Source organism: Talaromyces rugulosus, chromosome VI (genome assembly GCF_013368755.1).
Source record: "Talaromyces rugulosus chromosome VI, complete sequence".
Classification (NCBI taxonomy): Eukaryota; Fungi; Ascomycota; class Eurotiomycetes; order Eurotiales; family Trichocomaceae; genus Talaromyces; species Talaromyces rugulosus.
In genome coordinates, this window is record NC_049566.1 from 2,495,787 (window position 1) to 2,517,506 (window position 21,720).

Below are 21,720 nucleotides of genomic sequence, written 5' to 3' on the forward strand. Positions count from 1 at the left end.
GAAGGAACTATGAGTAACGTCTAACACATACCCAAGGAAAAATAGCCAGTCGTAGGATGTTGGGGATCCACAGTTATTAATTGGCCAATTCATAACTGTGGATCCTGACTCCTTGTTCTTATTTTGTACGCTAGCAAGTTCCTGGCATTAATGTAAATACCAACTTTCTGTGTGACCAGCTGTTTGGCTAATAATAGTAAGTCTTTTAGTAGAAATATATCAACTTTACTTTGAATAAAATCATATTGTTACTGAAGTTTTGAATTATTCTGGATTGCTAATATTGGAAGGTTGATGAGACTTGGTGCCTAACCTTTATGGCTTTATTGCCTCATATAATAATACTGAAAAATATTCAAATCAAGTGATATTTATTATGAAAAAAAAAAGATGCCTCAAATTCTCTAACACTCTTTCACTGATGAAATAGACAGTGGCAAATGATATTTTGATAAAAAAGGCTAAAAAAGTCGAATAACATTGAAAGCCGGACATGAGCTAGGGTAGTGGTTGATCTTTGATGGAGTGTGGCCGCGAATGGTTCTTTTGACTGGGTTTCGCATTTGTATCATCTGCTGCGATCATGCAGTAAAAAGGCACCGAATAGATAATTAAATGCTGGATTTAATGCGCAAGGCTAAGATTGTAAGCAGTGTGGTGACTAGAGTCAGGCCGCCAGCGGGATGAAACCGCCACGAAGCAGTCGTGAGACACCGCAACACACTATTTCTGCTTATCACTGCCGGCAGTTCGCCTTGATTGAGCCTGAATATTCTGACCTCAGAAATAGCTTGACGATGATCATTTTTCTGGCTGTATGGAGCGTTGTCACGTTCGAATAGTTGCGCCCCTAATGCCGGCGGTTGAAGTCTCCTCGACGCCTTGAAACCATAGTGCGCCAGTTACAGATTTAGGGCAGTTACATTCTCGATGGATGAATGTCTGGCTGTCTATTTAAAACAATGTCTCTCCTTTATTTACATGGACTTAGTCCCTGATCTCTAATCTATATATCGAAGTGACGCTGGTAAGTTGGAGGATTCTTCAAATCATAACATAAATACTCAACCTGTATTTAGGTTTTCATATATTCGATAATTAATCGCGAGCAGGCAGTATCGCTGGTAGATACTTGCACTTTGTTACAATGTCGTTCCATATTCCAATGGAGAAGCTTCTCCAAAGGAACAACATCGAATTCAAAGCAGAGCGAGCAAGATTTCCGCCCCTCACCAGAATATTGATGTCCGGGGAGATGAACGGTTCTGGAGCCAAGGAGTTGACGGCCAAGCAAAAGTTTGATCGCTGGTGAGTTGGGATTTTCTTCCTGACGCCGAAAACCACTAATAGTGATTAGGATGATCAATGAAGGATGGAGGAGATTGTATGTGGCAGGATCCCAATCCACCAAGTACTTCTACTGATGAAATTAGTACCGTGGCTGTTTTTATTCTTGTGCATGTGATGATTTTCGTGTTTGGGTTTACCAACTATGGTTTCAAGGTAGCGACGAGCGTTATTCGACGTATGTATCTCCACTGACGGTGTTATAGGACAACCTGAATAACGCACGAGCAACCTACACATGGACGTACATGGTGGCGAGAGCTGCCGCACTCTGTCTACATACCGATGTCGCCTTGATTCTATTCCGTGAGCTATCTTCGAGAAATTAGCGGATACTGGACACTGACGATACACAGCGGTCTGCCGGACCTTGATATCTCTAATGAGACAGACGCCTCTTAATGGCATCATCCAATTTGGTGAGTCTCTAGTTCTTTGATATGTGGAAAATAAGTCTAACTTGGCAGACAAAAACATCACATTCCACAAACGTAAGTGAAAAACATCCCCAGATATGAATTTATGCTGATTGTTCAGTCGTTGCATGGTCAATCGTTTTCTTCACCTGGGTACATACAATCGCCCACTTGAACAATGTCGCACAGCTATCAGCCAAAAACAACCAAGGCTTTGTTGGGTTCCTGCGAGCCGGATTCTTGACAGGACCAACATGGACGGGCTGGATTATGCTTATCAGTCTGATGGCCATGGTTTTCACGTCACTCGAGTCCCCTCGCCGAAAGAACTTTGAGCGATTCTGGTATACACATCACTTGTTTATCGTCTTCTTCGTGTTCTGGTCCATGCATGGGGTCTTTTGCATGATCCCCACGGACTTTGCGCCTTTTTGCTCGGGGATCGGGGTCTTTTATCAGTTCTGGATCTATGGCGCAGTCATCTATCTGGCCGAGAGAATTGCGCGAGAGATTCGCGGACGGCACAAGACCTATATTTCCAAGGTGATTCAGCATCCCAGTAATGTTGTGGAGATTCAGATCAAAAAGGCAAAAACCAAAACGAGAGCTGGACAGGTGAGTGTTTTGTTTCTTATGAGGAGCGTGATGTATAGCTGACGTTTCTTTAGTACATCTTCCTTTGCTGCCCCCAGGTCTCGCTCTGGCAATATCATCCGTTTACCCTCACCAGTGCTCCCGAAGAAGACTACATATCCGTTCACATCCGATGCGTCGGAAACTTCACCAAGGCTTTGGCAGCGACACTCGGCTGTGACTTTGACGCAGCCAGGGGCACCAAAGATGCCAGTCGGTCTGCCGTTGTCGGAGTAAACAAGAGTGACAGCAACGACCCTTCTTCTATCCGCCGGGTCCTCCCCCGAGTATACATTGACGGCCCGTTTGGCAGTGCGTCGGAAGACGTGTTCAAATACGAGGTTGCCATGCTGGTTGGCGCGGGCATCGGAGTGACGCCCTTTGCTTCTATTCTGAAGAGTGTCTGGTACAAGATGAACTACCCGCAACAGCGAACTCGGCTCCGAAAGGTGTATTTTTTTTGGGTATGTCGGGATTTTGGGTCTTTTGAGTGGTTCAAATCGCTACTTGCTGCAATCGAGGCCCAGGACTTGGAGAGTCGGATTGAAATACACACTGTAAGCTAGTTTTGTTCTTTCTTTCCCGGCTTTTATACTAATTGCCTATGACAGTACCTGACAGCCAAAATCAAGGCCGACGATGCCACAAACATCATGATCAACGACGCCGATGCAGACCGAGACGCCATCACCGGCCTGCGAGCACCGACAAACTTTGGCCGTCCGAACTGGGACACGATCTTTCGGTCTGTGCGTAAAATCCATGCTCCTGCAGAGGCTGGGGTCTTTTTCTGCGGTCCCAAGGGACTTGGCAGTCAGTTGCATGTCAAGTGTAACCAGTATTCTGAACCGGGCTTTCAATTTGTTTGGGGGAAGGAGAACTTTTGAGAGTGGAAGTGGTAGTTATCTATTATGTCTTGTATACAGTTTTTAGAAGTCATTTTGATGGTCGAATAGGTCAGAGCGGAATGTCTAAAGAAATAATTAGCAGTCTTTTTATTTATTATCATTATTCCTATACATAAATTCTACATAGTTGTACAATTTATATCTCCTTGTCTTTCCCTTCTGGGACGAGGCATGATTGGCTGACAGGGCCGAGGTAAAGCGCAGGCTGTGCGGGACACGATCGGCTGCGGTTCCGAACCCGATGCGATGCGCCGACAACAATTAATCAATTCACTGCTTCGCTTTCTTCTTTCCTTTTCTTTCTTCTCTTTTGGCTGCATATATGTTGTGTATGATTGATGACTGTGAGTATCTCCAACCTTTGAATTGAGATCACGGCCCACTGTGGCCGATTGAATGCATAAAGGCACATGGACTTTTTGTCGTCATTTCTCCGCATTTATCTACACCTCCGCTGTACTGTACCCGATGGACGACCGAACTGACTCTTTACAGGAAATAGTGACCATACTTATTTAATGAGATGAAACTATAAGCCGCTATCCTCGTTATCGTTCTTTTAAATACTACGTTATTACTCGCCGTCATGAATCGCTCAATGCTCCGAGCTGTCACGCGGCAGTCCCAAGCATTCCGCATACGACCAGCAGCATCTGTTGGAGTTCAAAAAGGCCGATGGGCGTCTTCGGCGCCGGCTTTTAACTGGGAAGATCCTCTGGCTGCGTCGGAGCTGTATACGGAGGAGGAATTGGCGATTCAGGATACGGCAAGGCAGTATTGCCAGGAGCGACTGCAGCCTCGAGTACTCGGTAGGGATGCCTACCTGAAATATACTTGACATGGTTTCTATTGGAGTATATATCATGGATGAAAAGCATGCTGACATTATATTTCTATCCAGAGGCCTACCGAAATGAAGACTACGACCGCAAAATACTCTTGGAAATGGGAGAGATAGGGTTACTAGGAGCTTCCATCCAGGGCTACGAATGCGCTGGCGCCAGCACCGTTGCTTCGGGACTCATCACGAAAGAAGTCGAGCGCGTGGACTCGGGATATCGGTCTGGAATGTCCGTGCAAAGCTCGCTGGCAATGACCGGTATCCACGAGTTTGGCACACAGGAACAAAAGGATCGGTTCTTGCCCCAGCTGGCAAAGGGGAAACTCCTGGGTTGTTTTGGTCTGACGGAACCGAATCATGGATCGGATCCCGGCTCGATGGAAACGGTGGCGCGTGAGCACCCGACTAAGAAAGGGTATTACTCACTGTCTGGGTCAAAAACGTGGATCACAAACTCGCCTATTTCGGATTTGTTTCTGGTGTGGGCGAAGCTCGAGAGTACTGGCAAGATCAAGGGCTTCTTGATTGAACGCAGCCAGTGTCCACCAGGTACCTTGGAGACACCGGCCATCAAGAACAAGACTGCTCTCCGTACATCCATCACGGGCATGATCCAGATGGACGACTGCCCCGTGCCATTTGAGAACATGCTGCCCGAAGTCCAGGGGTTGGCTGGTCCGTTTACGTGCCTCAACAGTGCCAGACTGGGTATTTCCTTTGGCGTCACGGGCGCCCTAGAGGATGCGCTCAGCCGTGCAAGGGAATACGCATTAGAGCGGAAACAGTTTAAGGGAAACCCATTGGCCAAGTATCAACTCATTCAGAAAAAGCTGGCCGACGCAGCCACAGATGCCGCCTACGGCACTCTGGCTGCCACCCAGGTGGCGCGCCTGAAGGATGCAGGCAAGGCGACGCCAGAGATGATTTCGATGGTCAAACGCCAGAACTGCGACAGAGCATTGCATAATGCTCGTGTGTATGTTTTTCTTTCTTTCTCTTTCTCTCTCCCTTGCTTTTATGCTGACCCTCGATAGACTGCAGGAAGTGTTTGGCGGTAACGCAACCAGTGATGAGTACCATATTGGACGCCACGTAGCCAATCTATTCGTCACGCAGACATACGAAGGCCAAAGCGATATCCACTGTAAGATATCTTCCGGTTCCTTTCTTTTTTCTTTGACTGACTTGAGCCGTAGCCCTCATTCTCGGCCGAGCCATCACGGGCATCCAGGCGTTTGTGTAGGGCGTGACATGGTAGTATATGGCATGTTTGCTGGATGGTGTGTTGGTGACTAGATATATGTAGTTGTAAGACAAAGTCGACAATGTGATGTGAGATTATTATTGTATTATCAAGCATGAATCACCATGAATAAGACAGTACAATACGGCCGTACTGCTGTGACGGGTAAAATTGATACAGCCACCGGTAACGAACCGAGCGGGCGGCCAATAGCACGGCGACTCCCTGCGTCGCTGTAATTTTCGTGTATTGCGGCCCCTCGCAGTCTGCGGCGGGCCGACGTCATCCGCATCAGGTGATGGGTACCTTACGCGCACGATACCGTACCGATACGGAACGGCACCTCCGCCGGGTGGGGCGCGCCCGCTCCAGTTCTGGCGCTTCCGTCTTCTTCCAGTTCTCTTTCTCTGTTCCTCGCAGTTTCTCTGTCATCGTCATACTCACGAGACTCCACGGATTTTCCTCCTGGTACGTATTCGCTCGCTTCCCTTTTCTGTGAATCTCGTCAGAAAAGGATTTATCTCCTCTCTGCATCGTCTCGTCCGACTGAGAACTGACTTTTTCTTGTCTTTGTGTCTTCGACCAGGCTGCCTGATCGCCCCTCCTTTGGTCCCTCGCTCTCGACTCTCACCACACCTCTCGCCATGGCTCTTAAGCGTATTCAAAAGGAACTCACAGATCTCGGACGGTGAGTGTGTTCATTGCTGCGTCTCAGCCTTGTCTCTTTCTCTTTCTCTGTCGACTTTTCAAAGTGTGACTCCCCACCACGGCTGCGGGGCATCATCAGCCTTCTCAGCCTGTGTATCGTGGCCCAACATCACCACACCACCACGGGGATGCTCATCACCGACGATATTCGATACGATATTCGACTTGTTATCTTCTGTCGAAAATAGACAACTAACATAAATACTAGTGATCCACCCTCGTCATGCTCTGCCGGACCTATTGGTGATGATTTGGTATGTGTGGCGACTTTTTCATCCGACTTTTTTCTTTGACAAAATTTTGCGTTTGCTAACAAGAATAATCACAGTTTCACTGGCAGGCAACCATCATGGGTCCTAGCGACTCTCCATACTCTGGCGGTGTCTTCTTCCTAGCGATCCATTTCCCTACCGACTACCCTTTCAAGGCCCCCAAGGTCAACTTTACGACTCGCATCTACCACCCCAATATCAACTCCAACGGCAGCATCTGTTTGGACATTCTGAGAGACCAGTGGAGTCCGGCTCTTACCATTTCGAAGGGTATTTATTTGGTTTCCCCTCTTGTTGTCTTCTGTGCTAATAATTGTAGTTCTCCTCTCCATCTGCTCGATGCTCACAGACCCCAACCCCGATGACCCCTTGGTACCAGAGATTGCGCACGTCTACAAGACAGACCGCCCTCGATACGACGCCACAGCCCGGGAATGGACTCGCAAATATGCAATTTGATCGCTTTTAGACCACCACCCTGCAATTGCAAAAAAAGAAAAACGATCGTTACGGCCTAAATTCGGTCATTTCAATGGCAGAAAAAAAAAACAACCCCTGTGCATCTTTTCTTTTTTTGCAAACGAATTCCCCATAATGACCATGAGGAGATCAGATCGGAGGTAGCGCTGGCGTACCGTGGTGGTTTTTGGAGATCCGAATTGTTGCTTTACTTTTTATATTCTCTTGTTCCTAAACCTTTCTGTGTGCAACTCCTAACTTTTTTTTTTCTCTGCTTTTTTTTTTCCAAATGTTTGCGTGTGTAGTTTCCCATGCAAAATAGTCGTTTTGTTCATCATCGGCGGGATTTCCTTTCCATTAAACTGGACTAAACTTATCACAAATATCAAATCTTTGACCAAAGAGACAATTTTCACTGTATGTTTTGATTTTTTTTTTTTTTAAGTCTGGTCAGCCTGGCTCTGGCGAGATTTAGAATGTGAGAGGTCAGGGTTTAGCATATAGATTAATCATAGTCGAGATTTATGAATGTAGAGATTTTTTTCTCGCCGTTTATGGAAAGATTTAAACTTTTAAATGGACATTAAAGATTTAAGAAATATAGTAAATATGGACGACTGGTAAAACTGAATGTATAACAAATATTGACTAAAAAAAAGATGTATCTGAAAATATGAGAACCTAATTTAAAAAAAAAAAAATGAAGCATTACATGTATAACATAGAAAACTCCCACCAATGCAATAACACTGCATACACCTGCCCTGGATTCTAAAAATAAACCCTGCTTTTTTTGTCCTGTTAACCGGCATTTATAAAGAAAAAAAATACCAACACTGTCGTAATAAACCGTAAAGTATAATGCTAGAAAAAAAAAAGAATCTAGTGGTGACTCGCCCTCGAACCACTCTTTGAATGCGTCGAAGAATGCACTTTCGATCCAGCAGCCTTGACCGTCCGCTCACTCGCACGGGACACTTGACTGATACTATCGCTCGGTTTCACGGGTTCATCGAATTTCGATGATGCTCTGAGCTTGGACGAGGCGTGGGAGTGTTGTTGTGATGAGCCTGATTTTGAGCGGTGCGAGCGGCCGGATGATGATTTGTGGTCTGCTGTTGTATTATTGTTGTTGTTGACGCCTACTTGGCTTATACTATCGTCTGGTGTGATGGCTGTGTCCGCGTCGACGGCGTCGAGGAAAACCGTGCTTGGTGCTGCGGATGCAGGCAGTGGGATATCGTGCGGAGGAGGAGGAGGAGCGTAATAACTGTCCTTGTGAGATTTGCTGCTTCGTTTCGATGTCGTGGAGCGGAGGGAATGGGATGCCACGGAGGTTGGTCTGCTGTCGGGAAGCGGGACCTTGTGTGCGGATCGAGACGACGATAGAGTAGATGAATAAGCAGGTGTGTCGTCTACATGTTGACGACTAGTAGTACTACCACCAGAATGATGATGATGATGATGGTGCTTGTTGCTTCCGCTGCTGACGTGCGATTTTGTGCGGTGAGACGAGGAAGACACAACCGATGGCTGGGCCACGGAATGGTGGTGATGAGATGATGATTTGGTGCCGTTGCTGTGATAGGATGATGCTACTACCGATGGCCGATGGGAGGTTTTGGGAGGTTTGATAGTCGATATTGAAGAAAACTCCGTCTCTGCATCGCCGATAATATGGCCCTGCTGCTGTTGCTGAACGCGAGAGTTGTTGTCCGCGTAGCTACTGATCAAAGTGCTAGGATCGCAAGGATACGACTTTGACCGGCTCTTTTGTGAGCCGCTTCCTCCAGGATACTCTATTGCACGGATAGGTATATCGCGAGTTGCGTAGATACTCCCACTGGAAGAACGACGAACTGCGCTATAATTACTACTGCTTTCCTGCGAGTAGACGCTGCGAGGCCCATCTATTGGAGGATAATATTCGGTTTCCTCATAGATGGTGTCTGCGCGAGGGCTCTTGGAGGTGCTAGATCGTGTATAAGCCGATATTGCATCGTTGGCTGTGTATGTACTTCGAGGAGCTTGGGGTGGTGGTGCTTCTAGAGCGCGGTAGGTTGGCGGTTCTTGCACAGCCGGGGCAGGTCCTAGCATGGGCATCGACATGGGTATCCCCATATGCATGAGCTGTCCCTGCTGTTGCGGAATGTACTGTGAGGGGGTAACAGGTGCAGCGGGCGCCGGCGGTGGTGTTGAAGCCTGAGAATTCGAAGGGGAGTCCCCCTTCACCATAGCATAAGCAATTGCAGCTCCTGCAGTGGCGCCGAGCAGAGTTCCAATGATCGCCTTTGCCGATAAGCCTGTGCTTTCACCGCCAGACTGCTGCGCCTCTGCCGCATATGACAGGTGCTGCTGCTGCTGCTGCTGCTCGTGAAGCGATCTGATCTGAGAAGAAGGGATATCTTCAATAGCATAGACGGCCTTTGCATGCTGCACTGTCTCGGTCCTAGTTGACCGGACCCTAGAGACGACCGAGCCATTCTTGACTGTCTCGAAAGTAGGCCCCCCAATCTGAGAGCGCGCAGTACCATCAGGGAGGTAGACTGCCTCAATGCTATTCCCATCAAAGTCCATGATGGCTGCGCTAAAGTATCCGGTGTCGTGATCGCGAGTCTTGGGCTCGCCATGAATCTTACCACCGGCCTTTAACGCGGACACAAAGAATGCATGCACGGCTTCTTTTGAAGGCGCAGGAAAGGCAATGTGTACTGCGCCGGCAGGCGTGCTTTTTCAATCATTTGTCAGTATTGAAAATCTTGAAAACCTCCGAAACTATCTTACCCTGGTCGTTCTTGAGAGAGCCAAAAGTCAGCTGGCTCGTCGGCCTTTGATCCAAAGCCAATATATTCATCGTGCCGGCCGATAAATTGGTATCCCAGCGGCTGGAGACATGCGAGGAAGAAGGACGTCGAAGTGGGAAGATGCGAGACTGTGAGTGTGAGGTGCGAAAGAGGCATTGTAGAGGGAGGAATCGAGAGGTAGTAAATAAGTGAATGTGATCCGAAATAAGACAAAAATGTATGTATGTATACAGCGAAGAAATAATTGAATATTCCTCAAAAGTAGAGAGGATTGTGTACAAGAGTAACAAGATATCCGCGATAGAGAAACGAGTCTACATGCGATATAATATACTGGTCAAAGCAAGAATGCGTACTCAGAGAGATATTATGTAAACGGGCCGAAAATAGTCAGCAGACAGCAATGCCCATTCAGTGTTGTTTGCCAACTTGGCTAGATAGTAGTATGAACATGCGTGGACGGCTATCCGAGGATCCACGAGGCAAGAAGAGTAAAGCTCGCGATTTCCTCCGGCCCCAAGAGACACTTACCCGGTGTTCTGGACCCATTTAGCAGGTATGTAGGCGAGCTAAAAGGGAAATACTGTGACTCTCAGGCTCGAGAAAAGGGACAAAGTGAGAGGGTCGTGAGGAGCCAAAACTGGAGCCCCCTCTAATTAGGTGCGAGGACATCCAATTCATTGAACGGGCAGACGATCTGATAGGCTGCCCTTTCATGCAGAACAAGATCCATCAGGGGACAACGCCTAACCCTAGAATGGTAGAAATAGGTCTAGTTAGTTAGGCACGATGACATGACGGGACTGGCTGGCTAAAAAAACCATCGCATTAACCGGTGGAGCCAAACACCGGTGTCACGTTTAATCGAGGCGAGCGGCGAGCGCAACGAAGGGCATCAATCATCTCGATCGTGGGTTTTCTCCAATGGATTTGCGGTGAGAAGTGGGTAAGACCATCATGCCCGAAACAGCCTGACTCTGAGACTGACTCCCTGAGTAAAGAGTAATTAGTGTCGTATGATTGATGGCCGTCGGGCATTCGTGCTGTGGGTTCAGACTGAGAGAGCATAACTGCGTCCCACTGGCAGTGCTGGAAACCTGGACATGACTGTATCGCGATCAATGCGCGCTGGACAGATTCGTGAGGTGTAAGAAAGAACAACTGATTAATTCTACTGAAGTGCTGGACGGGGAAGGAAGGCCTCCTTCCTTTCCTTCCCTACACTTAGTACACACACGATTCCGACAAACCGCGACGTCAAATAACTTCAATCTTAACAGCTACAACAACAATAAGACATCAAACAACAATGACTTCAGAAATCCACGATCCAGCTCAACTGGTTAACCGCCCTTTCAGAGTGATGCGATGCCAACGCCAAATGCTAGCCCAGATCCACTCGGCGGTTTGCACACCGCATGCCACCCGTGCCACGTCGACAAGGGCGCCCAGTCGGCGACCTCCAATAATAGCCAACAGTAACACTGTTTCAGTTTCACTAACAAGGTGCAAGTTTACACCTCGACAGCGCGGACTCGTAATCCAAAAGGGAATAGTCGACTGACGAAGAGATCCACAAAGCGTGATAGACTACTAAATCAGGTTGATGCCGGCCCAACACCACGTTAGTCAGGGGTGGTTTACCAGGTCACCGTCTATGATCTACTCTGTATGGGCATGAGGATAAGGTATATTCGTGTTCCTTTGAGGCGGTCAAGCTAATCCCTATTTTACAGTAAAAAAAACCCCCCCGAAGTTGTATGAATCTCGTTAGATATTATGACCTATTGTTTATATACCAACCGCTTCCGTGTCCAATTATCCTGGAATGAATAGCCTCACTGGCATGCGCTGTCTCATGGGAGCGACAACAATCCGGTCGAGATGTTCTAGCTTAAAAGGCGAGCTAGAATCAAGGGTATAGGTGGACTGTCATATTGCCCTCCATGAGTTAAGTCGTTTGTTCCCAGGAGAAGAAGTAAGTTATTTCCAGGAAGAAAAAAAAAGGTTCCGAACCCGCCTTGAGGTTGTTGAACCTGCACCACGTTTTGGTTGTAAAAACAGATCAGATCCAAGCAAAATCCTCAACGCGATATATTCCGCAAAAGGTCCGTGTCGGAGAGGGCCCAGATGTTGTTATCATAGCCATCAAACCGGTGCCTTTTTGTCGGGGAGATGAAATGGTGGAAAATTGTATATAAAACAAATGGAAGAAATGAAAAAAAAAAAAAAAAGGAAAGGCCATGCAACGTTTGTCGAGGCACACAAGTGATGATGGCTAGGATCGTGGTTAGCGACTGGGAGCAGTCCGGGACCTCGTTACCTTTGCGTTATGTAGCAGGCGATAGTTTTTTCCTCTTTGTTTTCTGCTAGATAATGTCCCACACATCTTCGGCGGCATGGCAAAATTTACTGCAGGCGACACTGGCACTGAGACTGTAGTTGCTGATACCAATAGCGTCGTCCTTGAACTCATCGGCAAAGTCGTCGCGGCCCTTGGCCATGGCTCCGACAAAGACGCAGATGCTCTCCTTGCTGTCGAGCGATTCAATATAGTCCCTGACGCGAACGACGGGGGCGTCGAAACTGAGCGTGATCTTGCGGCAGTTGGGCGGCAGATGGTCGGTGATGGGGTTCTTGATCACCTTGAGCAGCTTTTCTTGCGAGTTGGTCGAGCGAATGGACAGACGATGGAGCAGCTGCACCATCAGGCCAGCAAATCGCTTGAATGTTCGAGGAATGCGCACTGTCGGGCTGACTTCAATCAGGACGCCTTTCGCGGTGTGGATGTAGATTTGCAGACGACCAGCCTTATTGATCGGCGAATCGAGAAGGGTGAGAAGACACTATAAGCGACCAAAAAAAAAGAAAAGAAAAAGCCCAAATCAGCCAAAAGTGCAGTCAACATTTCAAGTCCGGCGTACCTGGTGGGTGATATCCGGACGCGCATCACTGATATCTCTGTTCATCTTGCGCATGACTCCAATGTGCTCGTCACTGTTGAGAAGCGAGTACTTTTCCTCGCGGCCATTGCGACCACCGTGCGATGAGCGGTACGTCTCCAGACTGGCATTCGAGAGCACAACGATCAAGCGCTGCGTATCCTTGTCGCTGGTGGGAATGGGGGCATGCTGTTCGGCGACGAGCTGGGGGAGCTCGGGCGGGGGGCACGATTGAGTCCCTGGTGATTCCATGACGGGTCGCATTAGCAGGTATAATATATATAAAAAATATATAAATATAAATCGAAGACACCGGAGGGTTGATGGTTTGCAGGTGGGAAACGGCTTTTTTTTGCACTGAGGAGAGAGAGGTGGGGGGGGATTTTTCTGCTGGACTTTTGGCTATCGGGAAGATCGCAAGAGACTTACTGGGCCGCTTTCTTTTCCCGCCGTCCTCGGACGGGCTGGTCGGGTAGTTGTTGCTGTTGCTACTGGCGTTCGACATGATTCGCGAATTGTTTATTCTTTGTTGTTTTTTTTTTGGTCTTAGCTCAGGATTGGGCTTGGTTGTTTGCGAAAGGGCGAATTGTGTTTTGTCTTCTGGGCGTGCGGAACCCGCCGGCGACAAGAGACGGGAGGGAGCAATTAATTCTCCGAGAGAGAGAGAGAGAGAAAGATCACGAGACCGAGTTGCTTGTTTACCACAACCAGGACACAAAACAAGTTGGAAATGGATGGGTTGTGAAGGTAAGTTGCAAGAAATGGCGTGTACGTGTTCTCTGTGTGTGTATATGTAGTATATATAGTATTTGTGTGTGTGTGTGGTCTGAGTTAGTTCCGGAGACTTTTGCGGGATGTTCGGAATCCGCCTGATATATAAAGTAGTCGTTAATTTTCCAAAGGCATCTTGGTTGATGGGTACAAATACGCCAATTAGACCATTTCGACTACTGCCGGACTAATTATACTGCTGAATATGGATTATTGACCCCATGCCGAAGTATCCCCGACTCGCCGAGCTGATTGTCGGAGATTGGCTGACCAACAGCTCTCCGATCAGTCATTCCATGTCCGGTCATCGAATATTGCTGTGAGGTGATGCGGAGATGACAATTAAAAGTCCAGATGAACGGAGAAAGGAAACATTTATTATGATATTTGTACGATATATATGTAAAGGTATACAGTAACTATGGGAACAACCTTGTTAAGCAGTTTTTGAACTCAACACTTATACATGCAACTTTGTTGAAGGGCCTTTCATGTAGAGGGGTTAGTACATGTAGTAGATGATGATATATGTAGATACTGGCATGATAGCCCAAGTACATGTATTATTCATTGATTCATGTTGGATTAAGTGCCTGAAGTTGTATACAATTAATCTATTGTTATTTGCCTTCACTACCTTCTTATCGAATACGTATATGCTTCTAGGATATCACTCGATCAGACAGACAACAGTGTTAGCTGAGAGCATTGTCTATCGTGTCTGATCACGACCAACGCACGGCGGCAAAGCACTCCATTGGGTTCAAGACACGTACTGATAGCGGGGAAACCCGTGCATATGCCATAATGATCCCCCGCCTTCACTCGACTCAATATCCTTCTCTTATCTACTTTTATTCAGAAGCCCAATCCTCTGTATAGCCCGCTCTGACAATGGTCGAACAATCAGATACTGACGACAGTGGTTGTGTCGCATGTGGCTGGACAGCGCTCAAGCGAAAGCGGTGCCACTATGAAAGCCATGTGAAACTCTTCTACGGCGCATCTCAGCGCGGTGTCTGGTCAATCGGTACTGATATAATCCTAAAAGATCGGCCAGACGAGGGCTCCAAAGCAAAAATCGAAGCAAAGACGCTGGATTTTCTTGCCAAATCTACTGCTGAGATCCCCGCCCCAAAACACATACGCGACTGGGTGATCGTGATGGGCGATACTTTATCATGACCGAACGAATAGATGGTCAAAACACTCGAGGAAGCGTGGCCGTCGTTATCGGAATCTCAAAGGATTTCCATTGCAGATCAGGTTGTGGAAGTTCGCAAACTGCTTCGATTGAATTTCACATCAAACACGATACAAACGGTTGACCAAGGCCCGTGTTATCCAGGCTTACTATTTCTGGACATGGAGCCATATAGTCCATTTCACTCCGACAAGGAGCTCTGGGATGCCCTGGCCGTATCTTATGGAAATATCCCTCAACCCATCTTTGAGAAGTTGAAAAAGGGCTTTCCCAAAAGTGAGCCGTTTGTGCTCACCCACTGTGATCTTAACCTGGGCAATATCATGGTTCGGGATGGGCAGCTTGTCAGTACACTGGACTGGGAGTATTCTGCTTATCTTCCCATCTGGTACGAGTACCTCGGGGCGTCTTTTGCATTCACAGAAATGGACGTGGAATGGAAGAAGGTGCTTCGAGAGCGTCTAGCTGCACATGGTGACGCATATGACGATGCCAGAGCTCTGTGGAAAGACCTGACCAGTCTCAAACCATATCCTGATCTGGACGGGAAAGGCAAAGAAGCTCTTGAGAGGCTATCTTCAGCCTAGTTTCTTGAGTGTTAAATCCATAAAAAGAAAATAATAATAATAGGGAATTAGAGTATCAGACTAGTCCCGTTAGGGAGATGGATCACATGACTCCTCTAGCCCTATTAGTACTAGACTAAACAATCCCCCTGACCACGCACCGCTCAGTGCTCACTCAGTACGACGTACCAGTACATTCTCGGTATACCCGTTGGACGTAGCGCGGTGGCGACACTGGCAAGACAGCTGGTCAGAGCTTTCCCAAGTCCTCCGTCCGGATCCGTAGTGCTGAGTGCTAAGTCGTAAAGGGGGGAGGGTCTTCAATGTTGTACTGCGTACTGGGTTGCAGGGTTCCACGTTAGCTATAGCAGCCAACCAACAGGGGCGACAAGAAAGGCTGAGGATGTGATACGCCTTAGCGATCGAGAGTCTGACTCAGTCCTGCCTCTTGAGTCGTCGAGTCAGAGCTGAGAGCGGGGGATATACAAGGTCAAGAGCGCCTTGCGATAATAATAGCAGGAGTAGAAGGCTGGCGCCTAAAAGCCTCAGGATGACTGGCCGTTTGGCGATGAATATTAGCGATTATTTCTGTCTGCCTAACGTGAGGATTTCCAAACGGTGTCTCCGTAATGCTCGCAGATCCGTTTGATCTGCTGGCTTAGAGCCACAGCCTAATCCTGCAAGGGGAGCCAGCAGAGGCGCGATTCGCCAGCAGCACGAGGGATGCTCCATAATAAATAATATTAAGTATTTTTTCTCCAGGCGGCGAGAGCAATATAGCCCAAAGCGGCCTAGCGCGCGCGTCGCGTTCCTACTGGGCCACCAGCGCCCGCCGTGTTGTGTGTTACCCAAACATACTCACGTAAACAGCCTCGAATTCTTGGACTGCGACGACCTGCTTTCTACTGACTCACCGATTGCACTTGCTCTGTCAACGGACGCTCCATCTCGCTGCCTGCTGCCTGCGCAATCTATCTTCTCTGCACCACCACTGTCGCGTCTTCCCCCCCGACAACTGCTCGCTCATGTGCTCCCACACCTAGCCCGCGCGATCCCAGTGAGATGCCGTGGACTGTTACTAATTCGTTCAAGAGGTAAGTGTGCTCCTTTTTTCATTTTTGACGTCCTTTTTGTGCTGGTTTCTAACTGGTCGCGTCTCTGCCAGGGGCCTCATGAAAACTTACGGGAGACCGGTCCGTCGCGGGCACGATGACAACAACAATAACACCCACCACCACGCAGCCAAGAAGCGACGCGTAGAGCCCGCTGACGACTCCGACGATGCCGAGACCAACTTGCAATCTGCCATCCGCGAGTCTTGTTCAGCAGCCGTCGTGGCCATGTCGAGTCCGTCGCGTCGCAACTCGGTCATCTTCTCGGAAGCGACCCAGGAGGACGACCTGCTCTCCACGCCACCGTCATCGCCGCCGCCGCCGCGTCTGACTCCTCCGCCAGCAAACACGCGCAAACCCACATTCTCGTTTTTGAAGCGCAAGAAATCTGCCCTCAAAGAGCAGCAGCAGCCTGCCAACGGGGCGCCGTTGGCAGAGGTGAACTCCAACAGCGTCCGCTCGCTGCTGACCGACAAGAAGAGTCAGCAACCGCAACCGCAACCGCAACAGCAGCAGCAGCAGCTGCCGCCCGTGCTGAAGCAGCTCCAGATCGATGCTGGCATCACTGTGCGAAAAAGCTGCAACTCATGTGGCATGGAATATGTGCCGTCTAATAGCGAAGACTCGGATCTCCACGACAAGTTCCATTCGATGAACTCGGTGGGCATCGATCTCGGAAAGGCCTTTGTGAAAGCGAACGCGTCCCGCTGGGTATATGAGGCTGCGCGATGCGACGACGGCTATGTAGTGATTGTCGACCGCAAGGCCTCTCCCTCGGCTCGAAACCAGGCGAAAAAGGTTCTCGACGTCGTCAACAGAGAGCTGTCGTCTCCTGTAATTGACGAAAACCAGCTGTGGAGCCAAGTCGAGCCCCCGAAGCGGCTGCGCAAGAATGGAAAGAAAGAAGAGACCGATCGATACAAAGTGTTCCTCCACATGAAGGACAGCAAGTGCATGGGGCTCTGTCTCGCCGAGCGGATATGGGAAGCAAATCCCGTGAAGCTGGACGCAGCACAAAAGAAGGACAACGGCGACCATCACAGTTCGTCCATCAGCGTGGAAGATACCCTGGACCCGGCCATCGTCGGGGTGTCGCGCATCTGGACGTGCGGCGAGGCGAGACGGCGGGGAATTGCCATGGACTTGCTGGACTGTGTCATCAACAATTTCATCTACGGGCTCGACATACCCAAGGAGCAGATTGCCTTTACGCAGCCCACCGAGAGTGGAAGCCGTCTGGCCAAGTGTTTTTTCGGCGTGGACGAGCCGTGGCACGTATATAGCGAGAGCTTCTCTGACTCATAATGAGAAACAGTGAAATTAATATACCTGATCCGCGCGAGTCGCAGACTGATGGATGGTATCATATAGTATCTATCATCAGGTGGGATGATGGACTTTTAGAGATCTAAAGCCAACATAGCACTCGACCACATCTATCTGTCAAATTGTACCATATTTCGGAGCGATTATTATTATTATTATTATTATTATTATTTTCAAGCCAATCTAGCAGTTATAGTCAGGCAAATTACCAGACATTGATTCTATTATATTATTTTGTTTATTCACAAGGTAGCAATGTTGTATTATTCAGTGGTAGCAATGCAAATTACCGGAAGCGGCACAGGCGCCTTGTGGACCCGAACCCTCCGACGTGCAGCAGCTTAAACCATCCCACCGTCACCCAGGCTGCCATGTCTCCCTCTCTCCACCTCTCCCATTGACCTCGCTCTATGCAATCCCTCAAACCACTCGCTCCTGTGCCTCGCCATGTCTGGATCCAATCCTTTCCGCCGGAGCAAGATCCTAGCTGCCAGCGAGAGCCTCCCGTCGATTCCGGACAGCCGCGATGCGCCCAACTTGAACAACCTGGGCGTTTTTGACCGTGCGTGTTTTACATTGATTCCTTTCTCCTCTCTCTTTTTTTCTTCTTTCTCCTATTCAAAAGCTAAATATATATAATTGAATACAGCAGAACCGAAATCCTATTCTAAGAGCGTGCGAATCGCAACGCCTCCGGTTCCCTCCCCACCACAACCAGCAGCAGAGTCGTCGAGGTCATACTTCCCCGCAGCTCCAACGACGACGCGCACTTTACATAGTCCTCCACCGCTGGGAGCAGGTGATAGCGACGACTCTTCCGATGAGTCTGCCTCTGATCCCTTTAATCCGCATGCTTCCGCAGTCGACACTTCCAGAAACAACAACAGCAATAACATCAATGACGAACCGAGGTATCAGCAGCGGACGACATCACAAAACGATACTTCGGTACTGAACAACCCGGGTTCGCGTCTGTCTGTGGCTACGGAACCGCAGGGTCGCGGGGTAGAAGAGGCCAGTAGTATGGAGTCGAGCAAAAAGTCAAGTAATAATGCGACTCTCGATGTGGATGCGTTCACGAGGTTGCTTCTCACGGGCAACGCGGATCAGCTATCGGATCCCAAGAAGACGGCAACGACGAGGATTGATACAGCTTCGGATCTGTCGACGCCTCCGTCTCAGATCGATAATGACAATAATAATGTTGAAACTGAGAAGCATCCGGCGGCTTCGGCTTCGCAACGAACCTATTCTGATAATACGAGTAACAATCTCGGAACGGCAGTGCAGTCTCTCAAAGCCGAGCCCGATGACAGTATCCAAAGGACAGCGAGTGTGAAGCGGCCGAAGCCACCGCCGCCAAAGACTCGCCATGGGAAGCCTATCAAAGCCGAGGAATACCAACAGTCGAGAAAGTCCAGTGCAGAGAGCTATCCTTCTGGGGAATCAAGCCAGAAGCCCATATACCCCACGACGTCAATATCACCGCCGTCGAATTATCGCGAAGAGATGGCTGCTGCATTGGAAGCCAATCCGTCGTCCAACTCTTCTGATTCTGGTATCACCGACGATGTCTCTTCGCTACACAGGACCTCGTCTCAATCGAAGCGGCCGCCCACGCCGCCTCTTGCTCGGCGACACAGCCAGATCAAGCCCAATAAGACACCACAACCACCACGTCCGCGGGATAATCTACATCGTATTTCCCTGCCTCCTCGCGGCCTGGGGCTTCAGATTCCGGGGCCACCGAGCCCGGGATTCAAAACGCCGCCCAGGCCTCCATCGCGAAGACACGGAGAACCGCTGGCGGGCTCCCATGCGGATTCCTTGCCTCAGCCCAAGTCTTCCCTGTCTCAAGACCACCCTGTCCCATCTCCTACTTTTGCCGTCGTCGAGGATCCATCAAGTACAGAATCATCGTCTCCCCCGTCTCGGCAACCGTCCATCAAGAGAACCCCATCTGGGTCTGCAACACACATGGCACCGCCGCCGCCTCCGCCGCCGCGACGGGCTCGAACGTCCAGCAAGAGTAGCTTGAACAATCCAGCAGCCGCGCTGCAGACCAAGACGGCCGACGACCAAGCAGAGAGCGAGCCGCAGCCATCGTCCCATGCAAAGGACATTCTCGCAGACCTCTCGCGGCTTCAGCAAGAAGTCGACAGCCTCCGTGGACACTACGAGAACCGAAAGGTCAGCCAGTGACGCCTTACTTATGAGACATGTTTTTTCCTTCTTTTTCTTTAAAAGATATATATGAATACCCGTTCCATTGATAAGCCGAGCACTTATCATACATACATACACTTATCATCTCAGCGACTCTGTTTATTTTCTTTTACAAGTATATACTATATAATCGTGCTTTGCGTTCTGGGCCGAGTCTCACGACATGCCGAACGAACGAGATTGGAGCATTGAATTTTTTGCATGCATTTGCTGGCCTGTTTATAGTTGTGTTTGCCTTGTCCTATTTTTCTTTAGTATAGGCAAATCCACCAAATTGTACATAAGTACATTCACTACCAACATGTGCAAGATAAGTACCCGAGCATGACGTCGGTTCAGATTGGGCCCTTTTCCGCCCGCCCCACCAGTTGAGTCGCACCCCACCTCCACTTGACGATTCGATGCACATCAAAGCATCATCACCAGTACTCTTCCTTCACCCACACACGCTCGACGCGCATATCCTCAAGCTTCAAACGGCTTTGACCCGTCGTCGTCTCCTCTGTATACTTTTTGCTCCGATCACGTTCCCTGACATTTAGTTTCACTGGCTTTTTTTCGTCTTTGTTTCTTATTTGCCTCTTTTTCTTTGGCACGTTGGCAGATCGACGCGACTGCGTTTGTCGTCCTCGTCGCTAGTCTACTGTTGACTTTGCTATTTTCTATTCACCACCGCAGCCAAATGACTGAAGACAGAATGACAACACCTACTCTGATCAATCTGCCGCCGCCTCCCTCGGATCCTGTCACGCCGTCTGATATGGGACCGTAAGATGATTGTTCTTTGGTGGCACAACTTTGCGCGAGATAGAACTAACTTGAGTCCTTTTGCAGTGGCACTCCCAACTCTGGCACCACATCCCTATCTGCCCTGTCGACGACCGCGATCAAGGACGGCCACCAGGGCCATACCCATCCGTATGCGCGACACGCCCACCAGTCCTCGTCGACCTCGTCCGTGTCCTCCTCGACTCTTGATGCAGAACGCGCAGACCGAATCTCGCGCTTGGCCGGGCTCGAACGAATTGCGACTGCTCGTGGCGGCGGCGGCGCAGGCGGCGCGGCGCAGAACTTCCCTTCTTCATCCTCCTCCGGCGCCCCGAATCTAACCCCCAGCCAGGGCTATTTCGACAGCTATCCGCACATGGTCAAGGAGCGAAGCACAGTGGGCAGCGCCAGCGCGACGGGAAGTGTCGGCGGGCGCACAACCTGGGCGAGCGGAAGCGATGCCTATGATCCGGATAAGATGAGTCTCGAGGATCACGACGACGGCACTTCTAGCATGGGCGGTATGAGTGATGAGGGGAATGCCAGTCTGGTCGGGTTTGGTGAAGGCGCCAGCAGCACCATCAGTGGGCCTGTGTCGAGTGCCACTTTGGGTCGATTGCAGCAACAGTCTACGACTACTGGCTTGGGACGTACCCCGTCTTTCGGCAGCCCGAGTGCCAACAGGAATAGCGGAAATCATAGCAATATTAATGCCAGTGGGCAATATCCTGCGTACATGCAGCAGCAGCAGCAGCAGCAGCATGTCGCAGGCAGTTCTGTGAGTGCGCCATCGCAGTCCTCTCCGTCCCCCGCTGGATCCAACACTCCGGAGCCATCTGACGATGCTCGAATGCTGGACGGTGTTACTTATGATTCAAACGTGGTCGACACTACTGTCCGCACTCCGCGCCTTGTAGGACAGCGAGGACCGGACAGTTCTTCTTAATTTTTTTTGAGTGGTAACCACGGGGATCTTTTCGAGATGAAGACTGTAAAAGTTTGCTCGTGTGCTGCTTGACTTGATGACCTTTTTGTATGATTAATAATGGGCGTAAGATGGGATTCGCGGGACAGCGTTGCTACTAGTGTCTGGAGGTTTCATATTCATGTTTTCACTTGACGAATTGAATTATTCAACTTGGAAGTATGCACGAGGCAGATTTTATAGTAGTAG

At 49.3% G+C, this 21,720-nt stretch overlaps 9 protein-coding genes across 9 annotated transcripts; 7 read left to right on the top strand and 2 right to left on the bottom strand.

Annotated features, from left to right (window-relative positions):
- Positions 1–1,147: 1,147 nt before the first annotated feature.
- On the top strand, positions 1,148–3,283 carry TRUGW13939_11236 (uncharacterized protein; the record flags this gene model as incomplete). The annotated part of the gene is made up of 9 exons (XM_035494344.1): positions 1,148–1,308; positions 1,358–1,384; positions 1,434–1,503; positions 1,554–1,653; positions 1,704–1,766; positions 1,815–1,838; positions 1,885–2,378; positions 2,432–2,953; positions 3,008–3,283. The coding sequence occupies 9 exons, from the start codon at positions 1,148–1,150 to the stop codon at positions 3,281–3,283; spliced, it is 1,737 nt and encodes a 578-aa protein (XP_035350237.1).
- Positions 3,284–3,902: 619 nt separating this feature from the next.
- TRUGW13939_11237 (uncharacterized protein) lies at positions 3,903–5,388 on the top strand (the record flags this gene model as incomplete). Its single annotated transcript, XM_035494345.1, has 4 exons — positions 3,903–4,113; positions 4,206–5,121; positions 5,180–5,289; positions 5,342–5,388. The coding sequence occupies 4 exons, from the start codon at positions 3,903–3,905 to the stop codon at positions 5,386–5,388; spliced, it is 1,284 nt and encodes a 427-aa protein (XP_035350238.1).
- Positions 5,389–6,032: 644 nt separating this feature from the next.
- On the top strand, positions 6,033–6,827 carry TRUGW13939_11238 (uncharacterized protein; the record flags this gene model as incomplete). The annotated part of the gene is made up of 4 exons (XM_035494346.1): positions 6,033–6,076; positions 6,305–6,350; positions 6,425–6,638; positions 6,688–6,827. 4 exons carry the CDS (start codon positions 6,033–6,035, stop codon positions 6,825–6,827), a joined length of 444 nt encoding a protein of 147 aa, XP_035350239.1.
- Positions 6,828–7,709: 882 nt separating this feature from the next.
- On the bottom strand, positions 7,710–9,787 carry TRUGW13939_11239 (uncharacterized protein; the record flags this gene model as incomplete). Its single annotated transcript, XM_035494347.1, has 2 exons — positions 7,710–9,555; positions 9,612–9,787. The coding sequence occupies 2 exons, from the start codon at positions 9,785–9,787 to the stop codon at positions 7,710–7,712; spliced, it is 2,022 nt and encodes a 673-aa protein (XP_035350240.1).
- Positions 9,788–12,000: 2,213 nt separating this feature from the next.
- On the bottom strand, positions 12,001–12,825 carry TRUGW13939_11240 (uncharacterized protein; the record flags this gene model as incomplete). Its single annotated transcript, XM_035494348.1, has 2 exons — positions 12,001–12,477; positions 12,556–12,825. The coding sequence occupies 2 exons, from the start codon at positions 12,823–12,825 to the stop codon at positions 12,001–12,003; spliced, it is 747 nt and encodes a 248-aa protein (XP_035350241.1).
- A 1,413-nt stretch (positions 12,826–14,238) lies between these two features.
- TRUGW13939_11241 (uncharacterized protein) lies at positions 14,239–15,135 on the top strand (the record flags this gene model as incomplete). Its single annotated transcript, XM_035494349.1, has 2 exons — positions 14,239–14,499; positions 14,542–15,135. 2 exons carry the CDS (start codon positions 14,239–14,241, stop codon positions 15,133–15,135), a joined length of 855 nt encoding a protein of 284 aa, XP_035350242.1.
- Positions 15,136–16,176: 1,041 nt separating this feature from the next.
- TRUGW13939_11242 (uncharacterized protein) lies at positions 16,177–17,531 on the top strand (the record flags this gene model as incomplete). Its single annotated transcript, XM_035494350.1, has 2 exons — positions 16,177–16,208; positions 16,280–17,531. 2 exons carry the CDS (start codon positions 16,177–16,179, stop codon positions 17,529–17,531), a joined length of 1,284 nt encoding a protein of 427 aa, XP_035350243.1.
- Positions 17,532–17,999: 468 nt separating this feature from the next.
- TRUGW13939_11243 (uncharacterized protein) lies at positions 18,000–19,754 on the top strand (the record flags this gene model as incomplete). The annotated part of the gene is made up of 2 exons (XM_035494351.1): positions 18,000–18,114; positions 18,202–19,754. 2 exons carry the CDS (start codon positions 18,000–18,002, stop codon positions 19,752–19,754), a joined length of 1,668 nt encoding a protein of 555 aa, XP_035350244.1.
- Positions 19,755–20,460: 706 nt separating this feature from the next.
- TRUGW13939_11244 (uncharacterized protein) lies at positions 20,461–21,492 on the top strand (the record flags this gene model as incomplete). Its single annotated transcript, XM_035494352.1, has 2 exons — positions 20,461–20,546; positions 20,613–21,492. 2 exons carry the CDS (start codon positions 20,461–20,463, stop codon positions 21,490–21,492), a joined length of 966 nt encoding a protein of 321 aa, XP_035350245.1.
- Between the last annotated feature and the right edge of the window lie 228 nt (positions 21,493–21,720).